The sequence below is a fragment of the Monopterus albus genome, unplaced genomic scaffold (genome assembly GCF_001952655.1).
Source record: "Monopterus albus unplaced genomic scaffold, M_albus_1.0 scaffold429.1, whole genome shotgun sequence".
NCBI classification, from domain to species: domain Eukaryota; kingdom Metazoa; phylum Chordata; class Actinopteri; order Synbranchiformes; family Synbranchidae; genus Monopterus; species Monopterus albus.
In genome coordinates this window covers 152,080-172,529 of record NW_018128309.1, presented here as the reverse complement: position 1 = coordinate 172,529, position 20,450 = coordinate 152,080, and the positions used below count along the sequence as shown (strand labels likewise).

Genomic DNA, 20,450 nt, shown 5'->3' with positions numbered 1-20,450 from the left:
CACAGTCAGATCCTACCCCGAGGACCCGCCTCGTTTATTCAATTGGTCTGCCAGAAACCTGTTTCATGCAACCTTCCGTCTGTCACTCAACACCTCAGTATCGCTTCCTCCTCGCTTGGCATCAGGCAGATGTGTGCGCGCGCCCACCTTGTTCCGGCTACGAGCTACCCGAAACTGTTTGCTGTGAATACGGCTGTGGCAAAAGCCGCAGGTCCGGCACGCATTTTATGTCGTCTTTCTGGCTGTTGTAATAGCCTGGTATTTCGCCGTTACAATGAGTCAGGATGTGATAGGATGCTTTTCTGCTATCGCTAGCTAGGCGGAAAAATTCCTTCGATCAGCCTGCTGTTTCAATCACTGCGGTTCGACAGCGTTAGCCGAGGCGTTGTAGTGTGAGCTAGCGGGTTAGCAGCGCAGCTTTTGTAGTCGTTACGTCTGTTTTAGCCAACGTTAGCTATTGTAGTTGGAGGACGGACGCATCGCTGCGGCGTGGATAGTGCAATAACGGTTATCACTAATCCAATGTTAACGTTACCTTACTGGCAAGGACTATTACCTTTTTCTGCATTAAATTAGCTTGCTAACGTTGGAGAGACTACACAGATAAACTGCTACGGGTTTGGATGTCGCGACACTGCAGTTTTCATTCACTTTTGGGGGATTGTGAAGGCAGTCTTGGACCATAGTGACAGGGGAAAGGTAGAATTGGACCGTCAAGCGACAGAGGGGGTTAATGATATACAGCGGGCATTAAATGACAAATCTGTGGCAGTTGCAGTGATTTTTACTATTAGGGAAATTAAAGCACGTCAAATCGGGGAGGCCCCTCCGTCTCCTGGCTCCTTCCCCTGTCCTAATCTGCCGCGATTTGCCGAGAACACCCGGGTGAAGTCGCAGTTGTTCTCGGCTGGGGGGATAACTTCACAGCGAGGCCCCTAGCTAGTCTCCCCTCTCACAATCCCGTCCACCCATCCTTCCACCCCGACACACCACTTCCTCGTCTGAAATCCAAGCGAGGACCGAGGATAGGCTGAAACCGTGGGCAAGTGTTTTGTCGGGTCCCGTCTAAACCGGGCTGCCAAAACCAGAGGGGATGACTCTGGAGTCCATGATGGCTTGCTGCCTGAGCGAAGAGGCGAAGGAGTCGAAACGAATAAATGCAGAAATTGACAAACAACTCCGCCGAGACAAGCGAGACTCGAGGAGAGAACTGAAATTACTTCTTCTTGGTATGTGGCATACTAATTCACAAATGCACTTTTATTGTCATGTCTTGTGCCATTATATGCAAAACTAGCCTTCTTGGGCCTTCATCGCAATGCTAGCAAATATGCTACTAGTCAAGATTGCTAGCTGGGAAGCTGGTGTCAGTTTGAGTAACGTTATGGCATGTTTCCGAAATGCGTGACTTGTCTGTAAACTATTGCGTTAAATTTGTTAGCTGGCTTGTCCAGATTGCATATCGGCAAGAAGTGGATAGTCACATAACGCTATACGCCGTCTTTATTCGAGTGTATGCGTTGGTGTGCAGACGACAGCTTATTTGGCAGCGAAGTTACTATAGATGTCTCCGTGTACAGGCCACTAACGTTACATGCTAGTCAGTGGACCAGTTTGATATTATTGCTTAACCTGGAGGCTAATCAGGTGCCAATCATTGAAACTTTGTTAGCCAGTGGTAATTAAAACAAGGTGAAAGATGGTCATTTGTTCACAGAAGGATTGATTTTGCTTTATACTGTTGCTTTCACCAGGTTGCATAACAAATATACATCTGGGTGAGGTGCCTCAACCAGACCTTGCATGGTGTTCATTCATTTATCCATTTCCCATATTGGTGTGCACCCTGTGTCAGAGATCTACCCTTCCAGACTCCAAGGATACTGAGGGATTTGCCCCCTCATCCTGGAGTCTAGCTGAGTAGGTTAGCTATTTTTATAGCTGGTGTGTGGGCAGGTGGGAGCTGCTGTTGAATAAGTTGCCCTGTACTGCATTGATTCATAGTTCTGTGGACACAAAGTGCTTTTTTTCCACAAATGTCCTTTCATTATGTGTGCGTGCATCTTTTAACAGGCTAACTTTCTACTGTGTGTGCATGATGTGACCAGTTAGCCACTTAAAACAACAGATAAGTGCGAAAGCACTGAAAAAGCAGGTGCCCATTTTTAGAACAATTAAAAAGTATCTAGGTTGCATCCTTAGTTTCAAAATGTTTGCTCTCATTTCTCATCCACCAAAAGCAGCCCTGGTTATTTGACATGAGTGACTCCTTTCATTTCCCTGCTGAATACCTCAGCTCTGAGAAATAGGCCACACTAGAGCCATACGGTCGATGGGACATATTCTGTTCTATGTCAGACATTTTAATCACTGTTGCACACTATTCTACCTGAAGGCCGATGCGAGCAGGAGAACGGGCATTTGTTTGTGTGAGGTGGTTTTGAAAGGGTTTGCTTGTGTGCTGCAATCGTTTTTCTCTTGTCAGATAAGTACCTGGCTGTTTTAAAGATATTTAGGAATTAAAGTATTTATGCTCTACTTTTGCATGTAGTGCAGGCGGTTTTTTTATTTGCTTTTTTTTAGTATTTCCACTATAACCTTGATTTTGAAAGAGCAGCCAAAGAAAAGTGTTAATGGGAGAAGCTGATAGAAAACAAAAACTACAGTCATACATGCTGCAAGCAACCCTTAATGTGTGGGTTAAGGCTGTCCTTGGATGCTTAGATGTGTAAAGCAGGATTTGTCCAGGTCTTAATAGGCTTGGTTAAACACATCCACTGCTCAGTCTATGAGATTTCACTGACTTTTATTATCCCCTGGCATTATTCTCAGGCCCACAGCCCTCAGTGAGCTGCCTGCCTCTCCACACCCCACTGGAGGAAGAAGACAGTCTGTTTCTAAGCATTTAACCACCATGTTCCATCAAGTGTATTTTACAGAAGCGCTAAAGTGATACTGAGATGCCTAATGAGTACTGACCTTTCAGCAGTGTCTGTAGAATATTGTGGGAGTTTTTCTGTCATTAGCTACCCTGCAACTCAGTGCATGTTCAGGAGATAGGATGTACATTTAAGATAGGCTTGCAGGAATATACTCTGTAGCACCTTCTGGCCAAGTATACACAATTTTATATGTAATGTATTATACATATTGTATGTATATGTATTTTATATGTTATATGTAATGTGTTTCTCCCAACCACTGTAGCTCTAATACTGATGTATTGTAGTGCAGAGGCATGCAATCGTGGGATTTCTTTTCAAGGTAAAATAATTTGGCTTGTATCTGATGCTTTGTGTCTGGACTTGCAGAAAGAGTGATGTACAGTAATTATCCAGCAAAATTGCCCTTCGCTTTTAGGTCTAGCTGCTCCGATGTGAGGAGGAGTTGCAACTATTCTGTGTTTTTAAATGGAATATTTTTGGGTCTGGGACAAAAACAACACAAAATATTTAATTACATTCAACACAATTTCCTATAACTCAAGGTGACATCTTAAAGCAGCTAGTTTTGTCTGTCCAGAAGTCTACAGTGCAAAGATATTGTGTTTATCTCAAACAGAAAGCAGGAAATCTTCACATTTGAGAAGCTAGAACCAGAGAATGTTTGGTGTTTTTGCTTGAAAAATTACTAAAGTGATTAATTGTTCATTAACATACTTGCAGATTGATCAGCTATTTGATTAAGCGGTTAATCGTTTTACGTTTTGTATCATTTCTAGGTAGCTATAACTGCTACTACCATTTCTGCTTGTAGCATCCACCTTACAGCATTTTTCCTTCAGGTCCACCCTCCCTCTTTGTCCCTTTTCCTTCCTGGCAGAGTTTACGGTATGGTCTGTGTGCATTGCCAAAATAGCCATGCTTCAACAAAAGAGTTGAGAGGTATGCCAGACACAGGCATGAGGTTTCCACTCTAAGAATGTTAGGCTTTGTTTTGTAAGCTTTAATAACTTCAGGCTTCGCCTCTCGGTCAGAAAATAAGAGCTCTGCCAGGGCTGCAGCAGTGTCCACAGTCTGGCTCCCTGTCACTGAGGTCCATATCAGGCCATACCGACAGCTTCCTGTTCCACAGACCAGTGGTTTGCCTCTACTTGGTCAAAGCACAGTGGGCCAGGAGCTGTGGCCTTTGCTGCATCAGGTAAATGAACTGCTGGAGTGAGCAAACGGTCAGTAAAGTGAGATGGAATGGCAAAGTGCTGACCGAGGCAAACTGTAAGCTTCCAGCCAAGCTGTTGGCAGTAGTGTAGCAGTTGGCAGTAGTTTTTCTTTTTTCAAAATGTGGGTTTCACATTAAATGTGAGACAGAGCGCAAGTGTGGGGGTGATCAGAAAAACATCCTTGGAATGACTTCAGAAAGACATTTTTGGTTGTCATAGAATTTGTCAAGCGCAGGATTTAAGAAGGGGCCTAAGATGTTATGGAGAGCTTGGTATCACATCATCCCAGGCCTGGGGTGAATGTACAGTCGTTTGCCGAATCCTTATTGATTCACATGTTCTTGTTGACGTGCTCTGTCTCAGCAGAACATCTTGTTACCAGGTTAAGACAGGAACAGTCTGATTTGAACCAGGAACAGGATCAGGGGTTAGGCTCAGATGTTTACTGCTGACCTCCTTTCTCTTGCCAAGCAGACTTATTTTGATCATATATGGCAACAGGGATCTTCTGGCTCTACTCCTTAGTGGTTGTGTGTGTGAGTGTGGTGCTTTTAATGCCAATGGGTGTGGATGGACAGTTATTACTGAAATCCTCATTATCATGGTCACCTCTAACACTATTAAATATGGAAGTCATTATGGGACAGGATTTTGCATTTTTTGAGAATGTAGAACAATCGAATATATTGGCTGATATTTCTTTTTACATTAACCTATGAACTAAGCAATTTTGCTGATTTCTTGCATATGGTTATTAAGGAATTGCGACCAAGCTATGCACTGATGGGATGTTTTTGCAGTTGATAAACTTTTCTGTTGTGGACAAGTACAGATATTGTAAAACTATTAATTACATAAAACCATTCTTATCCAAAGTTAGCCCAGTTCTTTCTGAGCAGATTTAAAGTCAGGAATATTTACTACTAGCAACAAGATAAAAAAGAGAGAGGATATAAAATAAGGGAAAAGAGAGATGGGGAGTGACATGACACAAAAGCTCTTGACTGCACTCAAACTGGGGACAATTATGGTTCATGGTCAGCATCCTAACCCATTATGTGACTTTAGAAGAACTAAAAATCATCTGTCTAATGTTTAACTTAAATAAATGTGTGCTGGTTGCTTTTGAGTTCATGATGACACGCTTGACCGTGTGCACAAGGTTAACATTTTAAATGTCTTGATTTCCCTCCAAGTCATTTGGAGTCACAGGCTCACCCCTCATCTCACTGATCTTGTCACAGTGAACTAAGCACAGTTCCCCATTGCAGAACATATCCAGACCCCCTCCACATCTCTGCTTGTTTGCAGTAAATGCCCAGGCAGTCACTCTGCTTCAGCGGGCTTTGTGCACACTCTTTGTCTGTCACTGTTACACGGTGTCTTTTACATTGTTGCACAGAGGAACACACATGTTCTTAAATGGGGTTATGACTAGTTCTCTGGAGATATGGAGGTGAATGAAGCTGGATAGTGACTGTCCCACATACTGCTCCCACCCCAGTCCCCAGACAGGACATAGACGTCCTGCTCATTCGTGTTTTCTTCAGCTCTCTTTGTGTTCTCAGGGTGGTATGTTCATTCTGGTTTGCTCTCACCAGCTGCTGCATACAGTAAAGCCCTCACCTCCAACTGACTGTACTGTTTCACCTTCTGTCACATTTTTTCTTGTTTCAAGTTAGTTTGAATGCTTTGAAAAACTAATGATGGTAAATCAGTGTACCAAAGAGGAGCAGTGCATATGTTTGGACACCAGTGTGGTGTTATCTCGGAGTCTCCACAGTGAGATTGCCTGAAATAAGTGCTACATCTTGAGAAATCTCAAGATCTAGGATTTGTCTGTTTTTAGTTTGTAGCAACTGAGCAGTGTTTTATAAACTAAAACACTGCTTTTCACCCAATCTTTTGTAAAGCCAGTATTTGATTTTTTTTTTTTTGTACAGTAATACTATAGTATACTACCTCTGTGCTGTTGTGCTGGTCATATGACCTGTCTCTCCTGCACTAGCTGGCTCTCCCACAGCACCAATGTGTTGGCTGTTGCTCTCCCCTCTCCTACGTCTCTCTCTTCCTGATCCTTTCTTGCTGCTTCAGCAGCACTGGTTGAAGCCATTAAATATTCAGAGTGAATCAGCTGGATTGCTAATCACACTGAACGGACTGATCAGCTTTCTCACGTGTGCTTTTTGATATTGCCCTGGACTGAGTTGGTGAACATTCAGCATCAGTTTTATGAACTAGCATTAACTTTATCCACTTGCAGAGCAGTCGTAATACATTCATGCTGTGTACAGTGTGCTGACCTTGGCAACAGCTGTATCCTAACTTTAGCTTAGCCAGCCTTACTAGCTTGCTAATGGCATATCAGAAGAGCTGCATGTCACTGTGATTGACAGTGTTGTGCTAAAGAAAACAAACACAGAGAGCAGGAGCTGTTCACTGTGAAGAGTTCACCGTTTCACTGAGCGAATACATAAGCTAAGTACGACACTACATCAAAATAAGATTTAACCTATTTTAAAGTAATATGTGGTGGTTGATATTGATATGGTCAGCCACTCATAAGTTAATGTATGGGAAACACTGCAGAGCTCTCAGCAGGTGCAGACACACCAGTACAAAGCGGCCGTGTTTCACCCAGATCCTGACAGCGAGCAGTACATGCTGGAAAGCTGCAGTAAAACAGAGGGAGAAGTAGTCCCCTTTCCTTTTTTTGTGCTTGTGTGTGCTTGCTGGTGTCCTGTAATGTCTTCGCGGTCCAGGTCATTGCAGGGAAGGGGGGAAAATGGGCCATCACACTGGAGGTAACATCCATGCCTTGAGGTTGACCACAGGATCCTTGTGTGTTGGTTGGTGAGCCAGCTGGTGTGAGTGCTGTGTAGCTCCAGGCTGCCTTGGCTCAATCTTTTTATATGCCTGAAAGATGCCAGTTTTCAAGAGTAATTTAGTCAAAGATTGAGATCCAACATGCTACATTTTGGCTAGCCTTGTGACCATCTTGTAGTGTCTTTGTAGGGTGCTGATTAAAAGCGCACACCTGCATGTTGCCAGTTTTGCTATTACTCTAACCTCTACTTTGTCAGTGCAAGTGTTTCTTCTCTGCTTAGGTTGGATTGTCATGTTCTTCCTGAAAGAACCATTCATAACCCCAAATAAGCAAACACTTTTCACTAGACCATTATATTTATGTGTGTTTGCATACAGGTTTATCAAGACAATCCTCTTCTCCTGTTAGTTGAAAGCTGTGACGGGCATTTTGAAGCAAAGCCAGGTTTAGCGGGGATGGCCCAGCTTGTGCATGAGGCCTTTAGTGGCCACCCGTGCTTGCATATAAAGTGCAATGGAAGAATTATAGGATATGAGCAGACAGTGTAAACAAAGCAGACCCTGAACAAACACACAGATAACCAGATCAAGTGACAGTGCAGCAGCCTGGGCTCAGTCAGATCTGCTGCACCAAGACAGCAGTGTGTCAAGTCTGTCAGGGGTTTTGTCATGATCTGACATCAGTTCCATTATGTAAAGGCTTATGAAAGCTAGCCTGGCAATGGAGGATACAGGTGAAATGTTTGGTGTTTTCACACGATGGCTAGGTATTACTATTTACATACTGTTTTCTTTCACTAATTTGGCTATTCATATCAAGTTTTAATCTGGTTATTGTCACAGTACAGTTGACTGAAATTTCTCTATTCCAAGAAACATAGGCTCCACAAAACGCCAGTGTTGGCATGCGGGCTGCGTAGCGTACCTTGCACTGGGACATGATCTGAGCTCGTTCCCTCTCACTCTTCTAGCCACCTAGAACAGAAAGCCTTATCTAACCCAAGTGGTGTGAGAGCTATTAAAAGGTGACCTCCCTTTTCTAGGTTATTACCAAAAAAGAATGGATGGATTCAAGTTAGGAATATCCCAAATTCTTGACAGAGAGGGATGAGAATGGAGAGGACTATAAGGAAGGGGAGGGGGGAGAGCTGGTGAGGGCATGGATGTGGTTGTGACTGGCCCTGGTACAGTCTGGGGAGGGCAAAAGGGAAGACAGAGGCCTGTAGTGTGTTGTGTGATGGAAGAGAGACAGTTCAGAGAACACAGCATGGGGAGATCTTGTGACGAGGCCACGAGAACTTAATCAGACATGAAGCTGCGGAGTGCTTCTCTTGCCTCTCTGCTGAAGCAGTTTGCAGTCACTACCGGCACAGCCCAGCACGAAGACTACATTCTCTGTACTTGACTCCTTTTTTCACCTAGACAGTCACAGTGCATTGATTCATCCAAGTGAAATGATGAAGATAAGGCTGTTTTACTCACTCAGTCTATCTAGCGCCTGTTTTCCAAAATTGGAGATTTTGTTGGAAGAGAAGATGGAGGAGGGTCATTTCCCCTTATGGGCACAGTGTTGCAATCCAAATTTTGAAACTGGGATTAAGGCATTTCTGTATCAACAGAGAGGTAGCTCTCTCCTAACAGTTTTTACAGTCCTTGGTGTTGGGAACACCCCCGTACTGACCTCTGAACTGCCTTTTCCTCCAAAGTCTCAGTGGAGCCGAGGCCCTTTGTCTCTGTGGTACACCAGAAGATGAAGAGCACAGCGCAAGCCTGAGGGGCTCGCAGTTATATTTACTGTCTGCTATGAAAGAGAGGAGAGAGAAGGGGTGGATGGGAGGGGTTTTAAAAGAGAGAGGAAAAACAGGAACGAAAAAGAGGGAGACAAGAGTGGTTGCCATGGTAACGGAAATATGGCTGCTCTTCAGAAATCTTGAATGTAGGTGGTGGTGAGATTGTGTGTGTGTGTTTTCATTTTCTTTTTGTGCAGATATTATGGATGTGCTGGATCCCTTTTGGTTTCGTTGTTTTTTCCCTGGATGGCCTGAGGGTGGATTTTCTGGGTATGCTGTAGAACATAGAGGGCTAGTGTAAAATATGGGTTAGGCACCACAGACCCCCCCCCCCCCCCCGCGACAGCAAGAAGGGGTTTATTTGGCAATCATTGTAGATATTGAAAAGCTTGGAAAACAGGTGCTGAGATTGATTCCTACACTGCAATGAAGGATGTTTTGGCATGTAAAACAGAATAATAGATGCATAATAGAATAATAAAAGTGTGCATATAATCCAAAGTCTGTCTTTGGGCTCCTTTACCATATGTGTAAATCTGGAAACCTGCCACTGCTTGAAATATTGCAGTGATCTGGACTCAGGAAAGCAGAGAAGGATCAGTGAAGGAATGCAGCCTTTTTGACAACAACCCCTGTTGTCACCTTTTGGCAGAGACAGTTCAGTGTTACATCCTGAATGCAGGACAAGTTGTCTTATTTATCTTTAGTAAATTAGCTTGTATTTTCCGCTACTCGTCTCTCATCTCCGCCCTGCAAACACATTTTGATTTGATTACTTTCCCAACTGTGCGATGTCTTCCTAATGTCAAAGAAACTTTGACATCGTAGCTGTCGTAACCAGTTTAATCAACTGAAATTTCTGTAGAGAGATTTCGTAATATTTACCAGGTTGTGCTGATTTGCCTTGCTTATTGATTAACAGAAATGAATGAATAAGACATCAGATGCACAAACAGACTGCAGCACATATTGGACCTCTTCACTTGGTTCCACTTGTTGTCAGCATCTTGGCAGAAATGAGGAGTCTCATTTTTAAATGAGTTATTTACATATTGGAAGGTGTGTGGACTAACACCTAATTGGGTTGGTTAATATAGATAAATTACTCTTATCACAGTATACAGTGTCATTTTAAATCACAGTATTGATGTATTTTTAGATAAAACAAATGCAGTCTTAATACAACAATCCAATAAATCCTACTTTGATCAAAATTGTTTCTTGATTTGACTTTTTGTTATTTTGCAGGATGCACACCATTGTTACATACAGTACAACACCAGTGTTATATTGTGCCTTACTGAGAGATGTCCACCCTGTTTACTGTATATCTAGGGTAGACTACATATTGGTACATACTGTGATTAAAAACATATGACAAACAGTTTATGGATGAATAACAAACCCTTCATACTACCTCTGGTGCATTGTGTCAGACTATTTTATTAATGACCTGGTGGACGTTCTGCATGTACAGTCATGAAGGAACCAACAACAGCTGTACATTAGTCATTTTCAAGTTATAGACCTCAATGTAACAAAGTAGATGAAGAAAATGATGTTTCCTAGACAGCGCTACCTGAAAAATGATGCAAGTCCATCAAATCATAGTGTTCACTTCAGCATGAAAACATCTTAAGCAATAAAACCTATTTAAAGTATTGACACCTGCTGCACTGAATTATGGCTCTAAAATTAGAAATTAGCTAGGGAATTAATAGTATCAAAATGCCATGTAAATACAATTTCATGAAGAACACCATTTTTGTTTACAGGCTTTTTTGAATGCCATCTCATTCTGAGAGGCAGTCTTACCTCACTCATTCTTTTTTTTTTACTTTCTCTTGTTATTTGTCATTCTTTATGGATTATAGACCATATTACATGAACAATAAATAACTTATTAGGTGCATAGGTTGAGCCAAACGGTATTGATTTGTTCCTATACAACCCCTAGTCTCTAGCTTCTAGGCCTTTTTGTCTGACACAGTTGGTATTCCAGATTTGATAACAGGCCAGCCCTTACCTGACTTTGCAAAGCTGGTTCACTTTGCCCCCAGTGTATCTTTGCTGCGCTCTGTTTCTTATTCTGTCTCTGTGTGTTCTGTGTCCTGTTCAGGTACTGGAGAAAGTGGCAAGAGCACCTTCATCAAGCAGATGAGGATCATCCACGGAGCCGGCTACTCAGATGAAGATAAGAGAGGCTTCATCCGGCTCGTTTACCAAAACATCTTCACCTCCATGCAGGCCATGATCCGCGCCACTGAGACCCTCAAGATCCCCTACAAATATGAACAGAACCGGGTAAGGCCTGACCTGCCAACATAAGAGCAGTATGCTACAGTGGTCCTCAGAGCCTTGTTTCTTTTATTGTGAAACACTTAACTGAGGTCTGATTTTACATCTGCATCTACACCACTGTTAATTTTGACACCTTAGTATAATTTAGTTGTAGTCTTAGGCTTTTGATGAAAATGTATAGTGGTTTTAGTCAAATGTTAGTGTTTTTATTTTTGTTAGTTTTAGCTAATAAATACTAATTATATTTTAGTCTAGTTTTTGTCATTTTTATCCTCCATTTTGAATATTTAATGTATGTCTTCATCTTTGTTGTGTTCTGTTACTATTTTCACAAATGTTTTTGACATTTGTCCTGAGGTTTATTTACACAATGTCACTCTGCTCTGTAGAAGTTGGACTCACTCGCGTTTGTACTAAAATCCTCTTCACTGGTTTCACCTCGAGAGGTGATGCTAAGTTGTAGGATAACATTAAAACTAGTGAGAACTCTGCAGCGAACATTTAATAGAGAATGATTTATGGTTGACTGAGCTTTCTTTTGACAGTACTTCCCATCATGCTCCTGCTGGGAAGTTACAGGAAGAAAGAATTGAAAAATGGAGCAGAGACAAAAGCAGTGTTTGGCTATGGCTGCGCCTGTGTGTGCAGGGTTTTGCCATTTAGGCACTGGTTGTGTTTTTCCTCTTTTTCTGTTTGCCCTGTTGTCATACTCACTGCTGTTCCACATTCTCCCTCATCCTCTATCGTGAATTTTCTCTTCTCTGTAGCTCACCTTCTCTCCCTCACCTGTGTCTTTCTAGTCTAATGCCATGCTCGTAAAGGAGGTGGACATTGAGAAGATCACTGGGTTTGACCAGCCCTACATCACAGCTATCAAAAGCTTGTGGGCTGATCCAGGGATCCAGGAGGCCTACGACCGCCGCAGAGAGTACCAGCTGTCTGACTCCACCAAATAGTACGTGTCTCCGTATCTGTGTGGCCGTGTCTCTCTGGTTAGACAACCGTTATGGTGTCTGTCTTGGATTTAAGAATGATATTTGTGTGAATGTCTGTCATGCTGGTGTGGGAACTGATACAGTTTTATCAGTGTTGTTAATGTAACAATTTATTTTTAATAATCCCAAACTATTGGATGCCTTCTTATACATATTAGCTTTTGTGGAACTTGATATTTGCCCAGCAAAATGCTGACGCTTGCCAAGATTTTAATGGGATCCTTTTGCAAATCAAAAATTACAATAATAAAAATAATTAAATAAAAAAAAAAGCAACAATGAAAAATGCCTAATAATAAAAATAGTCTCGGCTCCCAACCATGCGTAAAAAGTGTCTGTGTAAACAGTCAGATTTCATGTTGTTCATTCGCTGTTGGTTTAAGAGCAAAGAGGTGTGTGTGTGTGTGTGTGTGTGTGAGACACTGAATGGCCTTTCACCCACATTTAGTATTGGCTGACAAATTTCAAAATTCATCTAGCCTATTTCACAGATTAACAATCTGATATAAAAATATACAAACCAAAGTATGAATGCCACTATTTGGCTTTTGTTTGTTAATTGTAGTTATTTTCTGCTGTGTGTTCAAATTTCATTCCCCAGTAGCACTTTTTCTGTATGCACAGATCAAGTGGAAACTGTGATGTCAGTAATAAGAGATACACTCCTAATCACAGATTAAAAATGTCACAATGCGCATGTTATATTTGCACCTTGTTTTTTGCAGACAGATGTCAGCCACAATTACACTGTAATAATTTGTGACCCCAGGCTAAGTGACCGAAGGCACTTGACTCACTTTAATAGTTCCACCTGGTTGTGGACTTGATGCACTATAATTAAATGCTGCTTAAAGTCTGCATGCATGTAGGTGTGCTTGCTGTGCTGGGTAATATTATGTCAAATGTCTAAGCTATGCATTCGTTCTGCATGTTAACAAGTGAGTGAAAGAAGAAAAATCATTGAATATGTCTTTATTTCAGTGTTATCCACACAGTTCATGTATATCTCCAGTTACCTTAGCGATATAGACCGTGTGACTGCAGAGGAATATGTTCCCACCCAGCAGGATGTGCTGAGGGTCCGTGTTCCCACCACGGGTATAATAGAGTACCCGTTTGACCTGGAGAACGTCATCTTCAGGTACATCCAGGACTGCAGCATAATAGTGGCTAGAGGCCAGAAACCACTGATGACTGTGGGGATATTAACACATTAGTTCTAAATTGTACTCAGAAACAATAGCCAAAATCAATTAAAAAAAAAAAAAAAAAAAGATGATTTGTACCTTGTCAGTGCAATTACAAACTGGACAAATCTGCAAATGCTGCCCTACAGAGGAAACTCAGTTATACTGTGCATTTTGATAAAATAAGCCTGAGGAATAGATCAGTGGTTTGTGTTCAGAACTGTGCTGAGGTTCTAAGGCCAGACATGCTGCACTGTTGCGTGTGGGGAGCAGCTACCAAACACCAGAGGAAGGATTAGACAGTGATGTCAAAGAGTCACCTGGAATTTGTTATAATATCTGTGAGGCAAATGGCAAGTTGGAAATCTATAAGTGAGATGCCTTTTGGGGGGGGGAAAAAAGTAGGGAATTTGTTTCCCTCCATCCTTGATATCATGCTTGTCTAAGCCTTCTTTATTATTCCAGGTTCTGCTGCTTCTGCTGCTGAAGTCACTGCTACTGCTGTCACTGATGCCACTTCACTGTCTGCAACATAATCCACAAACTCCTTGACCTCTGCAAATTGTCAGTTAAAAAGAGTCTAGTAAACCCAAAGTGACAGTTACATGTTAGCAGCTAATCTCAAGCCTTTGGGCAGTTGGTTTTTGGAAGTAGATTGCTGGTGGAGCAGTGACACTTAACACCATTTTGTTTGTGAGATGGGGTCTTTTCTGTGAAGCTTCCTTGACAGGACTGACCCACACTTTCTGCTATGCCAGGGAGCATGTAGTAATTGCCTGTCACGCTTTATGTAATTGTTTTTCTCTCTTTTTGTCTCTATCTCTCTTTTTTTTTTTTTTTTTTTTTTTTTCCTCGACCTGCCTACCTGTAGTTATCTTTCCGATCTGGATCGAATTGCAGAACCCAACTATCTTCCCACTCAGCAGGATGTGCTCAGGGTGCGCATCCCCACTACAGGGATCATAGAGTACCCCTTCGACTTGCAAAGCATCATTTTCAGGTAGAAAGATGCCGATTTCTCTGAGTCCCTCTATATTGTTGTGACATCATAACTCATATTTCATCTGTGTTTTTGTCCAAAGCCCCATTGAAACTGTGATTTCCTTATTAATGGAAAGAACTTGTAACCGGTGACGTTTGACTTAATACCTCAACATTTCTCTTCAGTCGTAAAAAAAAATAATACATGATCATTTTATAGTTTTCTCCTACACCTTCCTGTACCTCCTGCCTCCAACAGCAATCGTACCACACATACAATAATACAACCAAGTCCTACATTCTGGTGCCCGGTCTCTGTAAATGGGTCACCTCCTCTCTTCCTCCTCCTCTCCTCTTTGGCTAGCAGAAAAAATTAGGTCGTTCTCGCCACGGTGGAGCAATGTTATTTTGGGCAGCAAGTCCTGCAGGGCCTATATTGGCCCCAGGTCTCTATGGACCACAGTGGACTGGGCCACCACCAGGGGGCACACTTGCATTGTGAATTTTAAAGCTGGTTTATGCAGCTTTCTCAGAGACCACATTGCACCTGGTTTGGAGGCTTACACCTGTACATCCAGAGGTGCACCAAAATCTGCAATATTAGGCATTAAATTTTACCAGCTGCTTTGACAGAAAAAGGCTCTTGGCATGGGAGATTTTACTGAATCAGTTGTCACAAATGAAGTTTTAATGAAAATGGGACCTAAACTCCCTGACGAGTGGTGGGTGACCTTGTCAAGGAGAAGCTCAGGGAAGCTGAAACCTTACGAGGATTCACACATCAGTCATTGTTTGAGCCAGGATTGCTTTTGAATGGCTTCAGTGAATGCCAGCCTGTCTACTTGCAGACACGTGCTGAAGTCAAACTTTTCATGCACATATTTGCTTAGTTAGATGTTAGTTTATAAGTTATGAATTATATATGCCATACTTCTTGAGATGAATTTTTCCAAGCTTGGAGTTTCTCATTTGTTGATGTAGGAGGTGTCCTTCCGCCATCAGAGGTGCCCCCCGTGTCTTTCATCAGTGTTTCAACTTTGCCTCCTGCCCTCTGTCTGTCCTTAGTCCACCCCCTCTCCATTTTTTTTTCTTTTGTCTGGTTTATGTCTCTCCTGTTTCATTTGCTTTCTCCAAGTATGCTTCAAACTTTGCAATTGTTGTTGTGTGGTGCTTTGTCAGGCTGAGGATGAGTAGGCTATGTAGTACAGAAATGAATGTGATACATCTCTTTGCTTTCACTACACCACAGAAGTACAGACTGATCTAGTATCAGATATAATGATAATTCCATTTATGACCAGATGAATGCCACTCCATTTAAGAATTCCAGTAAGATTTTTCATAAAATGTGAGATTGCTTGGATGCACAACTTGATAGACAGTTTAATGTACAGTGGCCTGTGTTTTTCAGTGTTGCTTGGCATATTTGTGGTTATGCAACAGCCAGTATATAAATATAAAACAAACTTGAGCCATCATGATATTTAGTGGTTGAGAATAATTTTTTTTTAACACGTATAGGGCAGGAGGAAGGGTGTATTATGCAAATTTAACATACAGATAATAGAAATTTAGCAGTTAAAACTAACTTCATTATCATCTCCAAGTAACTGATGCCACTTTCATTTTTGTGTAGTTTCTGGGTTTGCAGGAGAGCAGCTTCTGTTCAGGAAAATTGAATCGACTCCCTAAATCGAGTGGCTTTACCTTTTAAAACTGATTCTGCCTTAAGTTGGAAGCTTTCATCTTTCCAGTAGCTTGCATGACTCACTCTGAGCACTTACAGTACAACATCAAATGCATATTCACACTTCACTTTTTTCTTATTTTGTTTGTGTAGTTTTTGCCAAATAAAGAGAATTATATACATTTAATCGGGGGGGGGTGAATTCGGTTAATCCTCCATTAATCCATCAAGTCTTTAATAGATTTTCTCAAAAAAGGTGACTTGAATGAAGTCTTTTTTTAACAAATGGTCAGGACCCAGAATAAGAGCCCTACTTCTTACGTCTCCTTACATGATAGTAAAAATATGCTTTCATGTGTCCCTGGATGACAGATTTTTTTTTTTTTTCTTTTTGGGTCATGTGCTGAAAATGTTTAAGGAAGACATGTCTGGAAATTCTCAGTCATCCAGGTCGTAGTATGCTGAAAAAACTTAGAAGAAAGCATCTGAATGTAGTTTTTAGGTAGAAGACTATGTCCTGTGTGCTTTCTTCTATGTTTTTTCAGCAGTTTAAGGAAGACATCCACCAGAAAATGGCCCCAGGCCCTGAAAGAAATCTGGACTGAAACAGTTCATCTGCTGTATATGCATTTGGTTGTTTTCACTAAATCTGACTTCATGGATTCAAAACAACAACATACTGTCCTTAAAGCTATTCCGTCACCTTATCAATATAGAAACCTTGAACTTTTGTTATGTTAAACACTATTAAATCGTGAATTTGATCAATGAACATTAACTAGGCTACTCAGACTTCTGAGTTTTTGTTGTCATATGTTCTCTTCTTGCCTCTTCATTTGCTATCTTCCTCTTTGCTTTCATCTCACCATCAGGATGGTGGATGTAGGGGGTCAGAGGTCAGAGAGGAGGAAGTGGATTCACTGCTTTGAGAATGTCACTTCTATTATGTTTCTTGTGGCGCTGAGTGAGTACGACCAGGTCTTGGTGGAGTCGGACAATGAGGTATGTGGCTTATTTTTCATGTTATACACTATCTGCAACACTGAATGTTGCTTATGTATAGTCACACAAAAGAAGTATCACAGTCGTGCCATTTTGTGTTGAGTGCATCTAAATAGAGATTTGAAGCCACAGAACTTGACTTTTCTCCCACGTCTGGTCCCCTCCTCCCCACTCTCTACACCAGAATCGTATGGAGGAGAGTAAAGCTCTTTTCAGGACTATCATTACCTACCCCTGGTTTCAAAATTCCTCTGTCATCCTCTTCCTCAACAAGAAGGACCTTCTAGAGGAGAAGATTGCCTACTCACACTTGGTGGACAACTTCCCTGAATTTGATGGTGAGATCATTTATACGTTGGGGGGTCTGTGTGTTAAGTAATGCATCATTTGTCTTTGGCTCTCTCTAGGTAATGAAGGTCAGCAGTCTCCCTCACTGACGGATTATGTGCATGTGGAAGTTATTTGGTGTCGGTCTAAAACTGGTTTTAACTATAGAAAAACATTATTACATTTGATTGACCCCCTCAGGATAGACATGAAAACAATATTGGTTGTCTATCCCATTTATTTGGTTCTCTACAAAAATTGCTCTGTAACATTTAGCCCACATTCACACATGAACTGTGTGACTCATCAAGCTCTGGTACATTTGCCGCAGGATTTCAGAATTCAAACAGCTGTTATAGCCATCTGCTATTCATGGGAACTATCAAGAAGGCAAACTTCAGATCTGTATGAATGATGTGCATGTACATTAGCTCTGCAACTAAGGATTAGTGTCAGTACTGATGTAATTATTGATTAGAGATTTGTCTATAAAAGTTTAAAAATTGATTTGGGAAATACCTTCAGAGTTTGGGTGAATGTTATGAAATGACAGTACGGGGTAAAAGACACAGTTAGGATGCATTTTCAGTGACAGTCCTTATGGTGAGAAGTATATATACATGTTCACATACATCTCATTTGTCTTTAAATTTAAGGTCCCCAGAGAGATGCACAGGCAGCACGGGAGTTCATTCTCAAGATGTTTGTGGACTTAAACCCAGACAGCGACAAGATCATATACTCTCACTTCACTTGTGCTACGGACACCGAGAACATCCGCTTTGTGTTTGCAGCTGTTAAAGACACCATCTTACAGCTCAACCTCAAAGAGTACAACCTGGTGTGAGGGCTTGCGTGCCACTCACATCTCCTCCCCACTGCACAAATGCACACCTCTTTGGAAGTGTGCACTCAATTCCACGTGCATTTCACAGTTCACCATGCAGGCTCACAAACACAACACCACACACACACACACACACACACACATGTGCACATATACACACACCAACAGAACTCTCTAGATTTTTTTCCAGTACAGCACATTGACAGATACTCCCACCTGCAAGTGCAGCCCCTCCTCTTTCACCAAAGCTCGCCCTCTTTCTCCTTCACTCGGCAGCTTGTTGTGTCAGAGTCCTCGCTCCTCCTAATGCCACGCCACGTGTCAGCTCTGGCCCTGGCACATTTCAACCGGCACACAAACCTTTCACACAAGCTGTACCGTGACTGAAGGGGACTTTGGTGTTTGTCTGTGTGGTGTGTGTGTGTGTGTGTGTATTTGGGGCATTGACTAGGAAGAAGCTGTGTTTGGTGAATAGCAGCATCAAAGCCCTTTGGCCCTCTGGAGTTGACCCTCAGAGGTGTGAGAGCGGATCCTCCATCGTCTCCTTTCTGACCTCCTGGTGCTCTGGAACGAAGTGAATATTGTGTATGTGAATTCATCCAAGGACAAGTGGCACGGTGCTGAAGAAGAGATACTTTGGAGTATCAGGATGTGAGGTTGCACAGAGGACGCAAGGAGGCGGGGCTGAAGATTCTGTCTCCACCTCACATCTATGAATGTACCTACCAGTGTGAGCATCGCAATCGCAAAAAAATAGAAATATATATATTATGAAGTAAGTGCATATGTAAACACTAAGACAAACAGAGAGAGAGGGCAAAATATAACAAAACGGTCTGTTCATTGCTGACATTTTAAAAATGTTTTTAATGATAGAAATTTGTTGCTATGTGTACTTCTATTTAAGAAATAATGGCTAAATGGAATGGTGATAAGAAATGGTAAGGAAATCTTTAAAACAAAACTTTTAAACAGACATCTACAAAAAGAAGCAACCACAAATTTACTGGACATAAGTATCCTTTTGAGAATTCTCTCTTTTTACATTTAAGTTAATCACATTGCTTCCCTCCTCCAGATGTTTTCTGTATGGATTCACAGGGACAATTGTCCATGTGACCTGCACAGCATCTGGCACCACTGATACACACCCCACACTTTTATATTACAGAAAGGTAGTAGCGGGTGAGAGCGGCTGTGGAAGGAAGTGTGACGTCATCAGTGTTTAGCCTACAGAGCACATCTGCAGCTCAGTCTGCAAGTAGCTTTTTCAGCTAAATAAAAGCTTTAAATTTGACATCCCCGTGCCCTGGGACATGTGAGTGGAGTCCATGCATAACATTTTGATGATGTCACACTGCGTCTATCAGCCGTCCAATCACACACACTTCCTGACAGTGACACAGTCACCCATTATATCAGGATGTGCTTCTGTTTACTTTTTTCTTTTTAAATGTATAGTCACTTTGTTTATAAAAAGATTGCTTGCTGTTGAGTGGTGGTGGGGGAGCTATCAACCTTTCACAGAAGAAGCGCTCTGAAGTCTGCAAATGTTGTGTATATTTGTTTGTAAATACATATACACAAAACACTCCTATACAAAAATGCTCTGTGGTACACCATCTTTGGCAAAAAAAACAAAAAATTAACCCAAAAAAAATTAACTTTCGTTAACATAGTTTTTTTTTTTTCTTATAAATTTATGGTGGTATTGATACTGTGATTATGGATTTTGTTCACTTAATTAATAGGACTACACAGAGCTGAGTGGTGTTGAGAAAATGAACGGAAAGGAGCAATAGTCGGAGAAAAGACGTTCCTCCCAACCAGTCTCGCAGTTCCTCACTACTGCAACAGCTCTAGCTCCAGAGTAATACTCACTAGGGCTGGGTAAACTGTCACAGTACAATGACAAGATGATTTTAAGAGTAATTAAAGTGTTTTTCTTTAATTTATCTAATTTATGGACCAGGTTTTATGGTGTTGATAATTTGACTGCTTTTGATTTTGTCACATTGAAGCGCTCCTTTTTTTTTCATGGCGGAGCCTACTTGAGTCTGAACTGCTGTAAAAACGAATGTCTGTCTGGTATAGTAAGGACTATCTGTGCTTTCTATTTTTTACTGAGACATTTCCAGTTGTGCTTGCATCACATCTCCATTCATGAGAAAACTGTTTCTTTCAGATCCCTCACATTTGTTTGGCTTTAAAAAAAAAAGAAACTCTTGGCTTATAGATGCAGTGCTGTAATGCATACCTAGAAAAATGTACAGTATGGATATAGGTGGACTTTTTTTTTTTTGTTTGTTTAATCAGTGATTGAAGACCTGTGCGGTCCATGCTTGCTA

General features: G+C 41.6%; 1 protein-coding gene across 2 annotated transcripts; it reads left to right on the top strand.

The window, feature by feature from the left end:
* The first annotated feature begins 135 nt into the window (after positions 1–135).
* Positions 136–20,053, top strand: LOC109952059 (guanine nucleotide-binding protein G(q) subunit alpha-like). 2 transcript variants are annotated; one of them, XM_020586908.1, is made up of 8 exons: positions 136–1,229; positions 10,895–11,079; positions 11,877–12,031; positions 13,084–13,212; positions 14,130–14,258; positions 16,799–16,928; positions 17,113–17,266; positions 17,912–20,053. In XM_020586908.1, the coding sequence occupies exons 1-8, from the start codon at positions 1,094–1,096 to the stop codon at positions 18,100–18,102; spliced, it is 1,209 nt and encodes a 402-aa protein (XP_020442564.1). In that variant the 5' UTR covers positions 136–1,093; the 3' UTR covers positions 18,103–20,053. The 2 variants fall into 2 exon arrangements, with proteins under 2 accessions (XP_020442564.1, XP_020442563.1); XM_020586907.1 differs by lacking the exon at positions 13,084–13,212 and having other exon boundaries at positions 152–1,229.
* Positions 20,054–20,450: the final 397 nt, after the last annotated feature.

What these genes read in the sequence shown, in the direction of transcription:
- LOC109952059 (XM_020586908.1), top strand. Translation starts at nt 1,094, where the DNA reads ATGACTCTGGAGTCCATGATGGCTTGCTGCCTGAGCGAAGAGGCGAAG. An exon ending in CTGTCTGACTCCACCAAATA is followed by an intron (nt 12,032 to 13,083) that starts GTACGTGTCTCC and finishes GTATATCTCCAG; the next exon opens with TTACCTTAGCGATATAGACC. An exon ending in CAACTTCCCTGAATTTGATG is followed by an intron (nt 17,267 to 17,911) that starts GTGAGATCATTT and finishes TTTAAATTTAAG; the next exon opens with GTCCCCAGAGAGATGCACAG.